The sequence below is a fragment of the Sinocyclocheilus rhinocerous genome, unplaced genomic scaffold, assembly GCF_001515625.1.
Source record: "Sinocyclocheilus rhinocerous isolate Xijiao unplaced genomic scaffold, SAMN03320098_v1.1 scaffold2664, whole genome shotgun sequence".
Classification (NCBI taxonomy): Eukaryota; Metazoa; Chordata; class Actinopteri; order Cypriniformes; family Cyprinidae; genus Sinocyclocheilus; species Sinocyclocheilus rhinocerous.
The window spans coordinates 756,238-765,853 of record NW_015635763.1 but is presented as its reverse complement, the minus strand read 5'-3'; the positions used below and the strand labels follow the sequence as shown (position 1 = coordinate 765,853).

Genomic DNA, 9,616 nt, shown 5'->3' with positions numbered 1-9,616 from the left:
ATTAAATATAAAATTAAAAACATAAATTAAAGGCGTGTTTAAAAAACAGCTAATCATTTTAAAATAGCATTTCTCTGTACATTTAAAAAAAAAACACTTCATGCCAATTGATGGTGAGCACTTCCCTGACATGCCTTTTATATTTAAAGCTTAAAAAAGGCTAATAAATTTAAACAAACTAAATTACATGTGTTTACATTTATTAGCCTTTTTAACTTTTATTTTTTACTATTAGGAGAAAACAAAACCCTTCAAAGACTTAAACTGACATTCCGCCTACAGTAATGTACAGAAGATGACATGGTTACAAAACCATGTAATACGCTTTACTTTTAATGATGGCTATAGCGTAAAACTCCAACAAAGGCGACACTTTCCCCTGATCTTTCTCTTTAACTTCAGCTTTGACTTTGAGAGGAGCTCATCCTGGGCTTCCGTGTGGGCAGCCCGAAGCCTCAGGTGGGACCTTTGACCTGGGGAGAGCAGCAGTTGGACCAGGCAATCCATCATGGAGCCGCGGCTGTCAGGACGAGCGCTCGGCCGCGTCTGTGTCTGTCACCGTGGCATAGCGGGGCTGCTTAAAGGCAATCATGTCAATCTGGATGGCACTGCTCAGACAGAGCGAGAGCGATGGGAGTTGGCAGGGAAGGCACACTCAGCAGACGGCACTAGAGGGCTGTGTTTGGCTGCTTAAAATGCGTGTGGCAACATGTATATTTATAATAATATGCGCAGGATATCTTTGTAAAGCCCCCTCGTGTGTGTATCCACTGACCCGTCTGTCAGTCAGAGCTGGTCATTGCGGATGAATCGATTGCCCTCTGAGTGCTTGCCGTAGTAGACATAACGGCACTTGGTGAAAACCCCTGAAAGTGAGAGAGTAGAGCATGTCAAAATGACATTTAACTACAACGTCAATGTCAAACCGACTTCATGTGAATTCGGCGCTGAAACCACGAGATGCTGCAACCGTGAAGTTGAAATACTGATTCTAATAGCATAAAAATATTAATAGCACTTTAAATTGTGTAATATTATGATGATATTTAAATACATTATCTAACCGTTTGACAGCTGATTATGGGAAAATATTCAGCTTCACAACTTGCACACAACAGGACTTCACCATGATTCAGGTTTCATTATGTTCATTTTATCATCATCAATACAATTTTGTTAGTTGTTCATAAATTTCAAATTTCTGCAACATGCAACATTACTGTACTGGACATAATTGCTTTTTGATATACTGCAGTACCTTGTGGTAAAATAGTGATACTAAATCTTCCTTTTGGTTGAAAACAAGAAGTTATTTTTAAAATAGCATTTATTATTTTTACACATTGGATGGATCGATGGATGGATGGATGGATTTAGCTATTCAGTGATTTGAAATCAAAAAGCATGTGTATTATGATTATGAATCTATGAATGACAAAATATTTTACAGTTCTCTGTTACTGTTTATCCATCAGAAAGCGGTTTGTCAGTAAAGTACACACACTGCTGCAGCAAAAAAAAAATAAAAATGTGTCTGCAGAATCTGTCATTTCTCACTCAAATTTCTGGCATGAAAGGTGTGTCGGGGGAGACAGTGCATCCGTCTAAAGTCTGAGAACACCAGAGAGACAACATTTAGCCTGAGGGCATTGTCTAGACAATAACAAGCCAAGAGATTGCTTTCTTCAGAGAGAGAGAGAGAGAGAGAGAGAGATGAAAAGACTGTAAGGGTGAAGATCAACAGTGAGCTCATCGTACTGATCCACTGACCAACTGTGTTTGATAAGGTGAGCATTAGCTTCATTCATTGTCCAGACACTCTCGGCGGTGTGAGAGAGACACTGTGACAAAGTGTTAACACTCCTACAGGACAAGAACACGTGTGACTATTTGAATACAATCCACTGTGTGAAGCTGCCACTCACTGCTGTTGATCCTCTTTACTCATTCATTAAAACAAATCAAGCATCATTATGAGCATCAATGACAGAAGACAGCAATACAGAAGGCATTTGCTTATGTCTACTTACAGTAAATCAATACAGGCCTCATCAAGTACTGCTGCAGTAAACGCTACAGTGATGCTATCACAAGAAAAATACTACACTAATACTAATACATTGATATATAACACAATAATGAATCCTTACTATTTCCATGCATTGCTAGGCTGCTCTACACTCTAAAAAATGCTGGGTTGTTTCAACCCAACTTTGGGCTAACCCAACTTTTGGGTTAAAAATTTAATTAAAAAATTTAACCCAACGGTTGGGTTAGCCCATATTTGACCCAAAGTTGGGTTGAAACAACCCAGCATTTTTTAGAGTGTAGGTGGTTCTTAAGATGTTGTTAGATGGTTGCTAGGATGCTGCTAGACAGTTGCTAAGGTATTCTATTGGCACTTTTCCACTGCGTGGTACTCGCTTAAATAGTACCACCTCGGTTGAGGTTCCAAGCGAGCCGTACAGATACTAAAATGCGACGTGTTTACACTGTAGATCACTGATTGGTCAGAGAAAATCGTCATTGGATTTGCGACACAAATCCTCTCTCAAATCGACTCTCTTGTATTTTTTAGCTGTATTCTGCTTTGCTGCCATCAGCCTCCTTTGAACCAAACTTCATCTAGCAGTGAAAAACATCCACATGCCAAGAATCAAAAATACCATTTCATCGATAGGCTCCATAGCAATTGTCTCATGGTTTTGTTGTGTTTACAATGATGTCACGGCAGTGCAACTAGTCCAATAATCCCACCTACTTTGAAGCGTTACTAACTGCATTGGAAGAGTGAGCGACCGAGCTGTGCCGAGTGGTACCACGCAGTGGAAAAGCGCTATGTTTTCTGGTATGAAACAAAGTCTTAGGTTTCAAATTTTGTCATTTTTTGAGAAATTCATATATTAAATACCATTTTGTGACTCTATAATGCATCGTGACAGATCGCTGTAGCGCCTCAGTTCAAGCGACACGTGAACTGATCACTTTTCATATTTACTTAAAGCACGAAATAAACATGAATGAACATCAGAAGGTGTTTTATCTCAACCTTAGAACCTTCAATGCACAAAATTTTTCAAGTTTAAGTCCACCGATGTTAATCTACTCCAGTGGTTCTCAACCTTTTTTCCCACCGGGCCGAACTATGGTCCAAGTGCAAGCCTCGTGGGAAGAAAGAAAAAAAAAACACCTAATGCAGAAAAGCCGCCTCTTTTCCCGAATTGCGTAGATGACCACTATCTTTCTTTCATCTCGTCTGATAAATTTTCAGTCAAATCGTTTTCTGTGTGCTAGATCAGAGCTAGAGCCCTGCATTTCAGCCCAGGCTCGACAGGCCCCGACTTTTTTACGCCCCTCGGGCTGGGCTTCGGGACAATTTTCACGTCATAGTTCAGACGCGGGCAGGGCCTTGCTCATGTCTGAAAATAATATATGAAAAACAAAATTATTTTACATAAAAACATTAGGCTATAGCTTATATTTATTTAGTACATTTTTAAATTAATGTAAAAACTAAAATGAATTGTAAAACAAAGTATTTTCTTTTTAATTGTGTTCAGCAAGGTGGGCCGCATTTGAATTCGTGACGGGCTGCATGCGGCCCGCGGGCCGCGGGTTGAGAACCACTGATCTACTCTCCTGTCTGAATTGTTTGTTGAACAAAATGACAAATTCCAGTTATGATTGGTCAGATTGCCTGTCAATCAAACTCCCAGCTAAGGTTCAATTGATAGTAATTTCTAAGCATTCGCAAGAGTGTGGTTTCTAGGGTGTTGCAAGGAAGCAGCTGAAGATGTCTGGGTGGTCACTAAGATGTTCCTAGACAGTTGTAAGGGTGTTAGTGGTATTCCAATGGAGTTCAACCAAAATAATAATCATCAAGCAGTGACTAATGCAGGATTAGTGACAATTAATGAGGCTTTCTTCTCACAAGCATCGCGACTGTTCATAACTCATTGAGAGAGCGAGTGTCTGTTCACTTCTCTCATACATCAACAATACATGACCTGGCAAAACATATGCCAGAGTTAGGAAGAAGAACGCAGCATTTGTGTGGTTTACGTCTTCCTTCCGCCTTGCTGAAAATGCTAGTTGACTGTGAGGCCTATAGGTGATGTGCGGTGACAGCCCAGTCTGAGTGTGTTAAAGAAAGGATCGTTCTGACACGTCAGCGACAGAGAGAGAGAGAGAGAGAGAGAGAGAGAAATAGAGGCGCTTGATGGATGTGGCAGACTGCAGCTAGGTGTCAGCGCTTTAGTAAATGAGGCAAGGACAAGTGGCATTAATGCTGTCAATGATCTCCTGACAGGAAAACAGATATGGCGTTCGCCGCCGTTTTTAAATAGACATCAAGTGCATTAATGACAAAAAAGGGCAGGCTTCAAAACAAAGTGGCTGAGTGATGGGTGAGCTGCGGCGGCGCTCCGAGCGCGCCACTAACATAATCCGAAAAGACATTGTCAGAGCCACGGAGAGACAGGCCAAGGAATCGCACGTACTGACAGTAAACAGAGATGAGGACAGAGATACTGGTGCCATATTAGTGCCAAGCATATTCCAACACCAGTCTGGATGCTAACCCAATCTGACACTTTCCTTCAAAGTAGCCGCTCCTCCCCTTCCCCCACCTCCAGCGATCGGCAACCAGCCTTCTCCGACGTGTCACTCCAGTCCCGCGCTCTCCTTGCGCGGCGAGTAACGGCGGCCCGCTTGTGTCAGCCCGCGGACAAACTCAGTCAGTCTAAATTTGGACTTTTGTAGCCGAGCGACGCTCATTTTCCCTGCCATCCTCGCGAGTTGAGGTGATCCAAACTGTGAAGTGTGAGGAGATGTCTGTTTGCATTAGATCAGACCCCCTCGCTCTGTGGACTGGTGTGGGGGGGGGCAGCGGACAGCTCTGCCAGCGCAAGTACTTGTTCTGAGGGGGTGACAGGGCTTTTGCACTCCAGCTGCTGCAGTTGCCCTGGGGATGGAGGTACCACCGCTGGATCCCTGTATGCTCATTCTGACTATCAGAGCGCTGATTTGAGAGGAGATTCTCGTGCACTTCACCTCACCAGGGTATATAGCACCCAACTGCAGCACTATCATCCTAAACGCTGCAGCACCCCTTCAGTGAGACTGAGAGATCACAGAGCACCAGCAAACAAACTCATGGGTCAATGATGTCTGAATCTATAAGAAGTTATTCATTTCATAAAGAAAAGCTTCTATGATGGACATGATTTCATTTTCTGGATTTAAAGTCCAAAATATATTTTTGGTGAGACTTAAAGGCATAGTTCACCCATAAAATACAATTTTTTCATCATTTACTCACCCTCAAGTTGTCCCAAACCTGTATTCGTCTGTATTTCACCTGTTCACCTGAAGAATGTTGGTAACCAAACAGTTGCTGGTAGCCACTGATTTTCATATATGGGGGAAAAAAATACTATGGAAGTCAATGGCCACCAGCAGCTGTTTAATGATCAACATTCTTCAAAATATCTTCTTTTGTGTTCAGCAGAAGAAACAAATTCATACAGGTTTGGAATGAAATGAGGGCGGGCAAATGACAAAAAATAAATAAATGAATTGGGTTAATTATCCCTTTAAAGTTTATGAAAAAAAGGTGGTGTAGGTGGCGTAACTGTAATAAAGAAAAAAGTAGTCAGACATAATATAGTTTCTTGAAAAAAGTAAAAAAAAAAAACGTTTTTTAATATATTATTAATATTTAAAAGCCTTATAAGCCCGATAAAATAAAAAAGTGGAATTATTATTATTAATAATAATAATACATTTAATAAATAAATGAATTATTATTAGTCATTATTATTATTTAATTAATCAATCAATTATTTTTTAACAAATTTTTTAGTAATATAAATAATAATATAAAAATACTAACAGATAAAAATACAAATTTTGAATGAACTATTTTATTTCTTTTAAAAAGTTATTTCAGGTCAAGTACCCAAATATTTAAAAAACTAAAGAATTCTAAATAAATTTGTGTGTAAGTTTATTCAAGGTAGAATGAAAATAAAGTTATTAAAATTGTTACTGTACAAACTAATGAATATACATGGGTGATCTACAAATGTGAATTAAAAAAAAAAAAAAAATCTCAATCTCAGGCATTTTTATTTGTCTGTGACCCTCATATGAGTGCCTGGAGTAGGGGTCGACCGATATGTGTTTTTCAAGGCCGATGCCGATACCGATTATTACAGATCAAGTAGACCGATAACCGAGCGTGATCACTGAAGCAGCTCCAGTTAGCAAGCGCTTTCGGAGTGAGAGTGAATTCCGCATTGATTGGTCTGACTCATGACTCCCAACAAATCAGATGAGCGGTGGGCGGAGACTGCTTTAGGCCACAGAGTGCTGAGTTCTGACAGGCTGCATCAGAGCCAAATAGCGCGTTTCAAAATTAAGTTATTTTATCGGCGAATCAGTTTTGAAAATGGCCGATACCGATAATCATAAAAATGCTTAATATCGGCGCCGATAATCGGTCGACCCCTAACCTGGAGCAGTGTCTGATGGGTTAAATCTAGTGATAGAGAACAGCACATGATGAATAAAGTGTGGCTCAGTTCAGTGTCTGGTGACGACTGAAGCAGTAATATTGACCTGAAGCAGCATGACTGCTTCCTCACATGTTCAAGCGCTTAAAGCAGCGCAGGTCTGGGAGATGTCCATCCTTTCCCCCTGCAGACTGACTTCTTTAAACAAACCTCTGTGGGGAGCAGAGAGAAACGAAGAGGGGAAAACACACATGGGCCTGCCAGAGACGGGGAGCATGTTTAGCGTACACTGGCAGCCGGGGTGATGCGTGATATAGTGCAGACCACTGCAAATTCTGCACACGGCAGCCAACTTCCACAGCTGGACACTCCGCTTATTACATGAGAAAAAAAGACAAAGGTACAATGCTTTTACAATGCAAAGGTACAATGCAGCTATTTCTTACATAACCTGTTAGTGGAAAGCAGAGTCTCTCTTGAACCCATGGGGACGGCTGATGAGCTGATAGCTAATATGAAAAAAAAAATGGAAAAAAAAAACACTGTCAGGGCCTGGCCTTCTCTTTATTTCTAGACACTCACATACAGCCATTACAGTGACAGATTAAAAGTTTTCGGGAAGCTAATGTTTCCATGCTGCATATTCTGGCAGGGGTTGAAAGCATTGTTTCTGTCATCCTGTCATACCTGGATGTTTGGAGAGGAGAGGAGGTTGTCTTCGTGTGAGATGGAGGTGGAGACAGGAGCAGCGCACCCACAGCTTATTACAAACAACACGAGCCCTCCGCAGCCTCTCCATGACCTGCTATCACAGTGCCTGACGTCCTGGAAATCTGCTGTCTTTGCTTTTCTTCCTCTGGCAAAACTCCAGTGAAATCATAATAGCCAACATTTATCACACTGCCATTTAAAAGGTGCGAAAAATGCAGAAGACTCTCACACAACAAGCTTGTTTTACTACTAGCACTACTAGTTCTAATACTAGTTACAGTGTTTCCTGCACCTCTGCAGTGTCAGTGCTGAATCTACAGTGCCAGGAAAAATACATCATATTTCAGTAGAATGTTATGATACAGAAAGTTATCATGCAATAAAAACAATGCAAAGATAATAAATAAATAATCATATACCTTACAGTGTATCTAAATGTAAGACTTTTTCAGACGTTGACCGATAAAATGAATACTGCATGTTCATACAAAACAAACCCATACAATTTGAAAATAAATCCTGTATCTCAGATTTTTCCTTTGTTAAATAGTCTAAAAGGCACTATTTTGGATTTTTGGTATTGAATTTTGCTGATACTATAATAATGTATTCAAAGACAGGCAATAAATATATATATATATATAATAAATCTAATAATTATTGTGTCTAGTAAAATGCATGTCATGTCACCAAAATACCACCAGAAGAGAAGCAAAGCAAAGAAAAGAAAAGAAAATGCATAATGCAGGATTTTTAACTACCGTAGACTGAAAAACAGCGGGACTCTTATTTTGAAATGCTTATGCTTTACTACTTCCAGCTGCTCATTCAAAAAGGTGAGTGAGATAACATATGCACTTTTACATTCATCTACAACATATTACAATATAAACAGAAAGTAAACTATCATAATTCATCAACAGAAGATCAAAAGCAATAGTTTGGCATAAATGTGCCACGATGAACTTTTTTTGCAATATGCAGCACAATTTTATTTAATAAAATCATAGCCTTTTGAACTTAAATAATCACTTTGTTTCCCATTTCACAGTTCAGTGCACAAACTTAAGACCTCTTAAAATAATATTCAAGACTTTTAATGGCTATAAAATTTGGAGAGGTTGTGATCTTAAAATTGAGAAAAAATAAATGCCTTTAGGCCAAAAATATAATTAATTTCTTTATCTGTAAAACTTTTTAATGAAGAAAAATGACATTTAAAGGACTTAGAAACTACACCGAGAACTGAATAAATCAAAAAATAAAAATCCTTGAATTTGTTGAGCCCCTCTAAACAAGGAAAAACTCATTCATCAACTGGCCGCTCAAGTGATCTGCATATAATCAGCTTCTCTCTTTTCGAGGGCCATCAATGTGTCAAGGAAAGACATATCCGAAGGATGTAGCTCTTAACATCAAGGTTATCTATTCTCTGCTCCCTCTTTCTCAGTGTGTTTTCCTGTGCTCTCCCTGTATCCCATGCTCTCATCAGCCCTGCAATCAATCAGGGTAATAATGTTGTGGGGGAAAAAATCAATTAACAATGCAATTAAACTTTCCTTATTATCTCACAAGCTTGCAGTAATACCTGAAGGGAAGATGGACGGACATCCGTGAGAGTGCACGAGGGTGAGTTATGGCTGTGAGCAGCTGCAGCCATGAGCCTGTGCTATTATATGAGCCTCAATATATCTGCCCGAGTCCCTTTATCAGTCTGCATGCAACATCCTGTGATGGAGTCCTCATTATCTGGCCTAAAACAACTGCTTCTGACCTACAGCTGTTGGGCTAATGTGAAATCAGGTTATGTTTTTCAGGTAATACATTACTTGTCAAATTTACACTCTAATGCATCCAAGTGCTTCTGTGGAATTTAGCTGTACTCACTATTTGTACTGGATAAAATAACAGGATATGTGCTTCAGTGCTAGATTTGTGTGTCTTGGAAATCACTGGTGCGGCCACCGTAAACGTCACTGAATGTCTTGTTTTCTCTGGTCGGGCATGAGAAAAGAAAGCAAACTACTGAGACAATCTTTCGTCGAAACATTCAGAGACAATGTTTTTTTTTCTGTGTTTGCGATTCTTGTGCAAATACACTTGTGCTGCAATAAAAGTTCAAGAGGTACATTTGTACTGGATGCAAACTATCGCTGCATCTGAAATCACATACTTGCTATGTATGCGTAGCATGTCCAAATTCATATTCAAACAATATGCTATGACAGTAAGTGAAAAATACTTGGATAACCTGAACTGAAGGGCACATTTGATGGACACTTTATTTATGAATGGCAGTTAGCATCACAACTGACACAGGTAGGTCATGTGACACTAACCACATGGTGGATGCAGGCAGTATGTCTGATTAAAACAAAACTTTGATGACT

The 9,616-nt window shown here is 39.7% G+C and overlaps 1 protein-coding gene across 1 annotated transcript in view; it reads right to left on the bottom strand.

Annotated features, from left to right (window-relative positions):
* Positions 1 to 264: 264 nt before the first annotated feature.
* Positions 265 to 9,616, bottom strand: part of LOC107747465 (leucine-rich repeat-containing protein C10orf11 homolog) — a 284,722-nt gene continuing 275,370 nt past the window's right edge. The window contains exon 7 of the mRNA XM_016561975.1: positions 265 to 866. Within this exon, the coding sequence (XP_016417461.1) occupies positions 787 to 866 (80 nt within the window). The 3' untranslated portion in view covers positions 265 to 786. The remainder of the gene's footprint in view (positions 867 to 9,616) is intronic.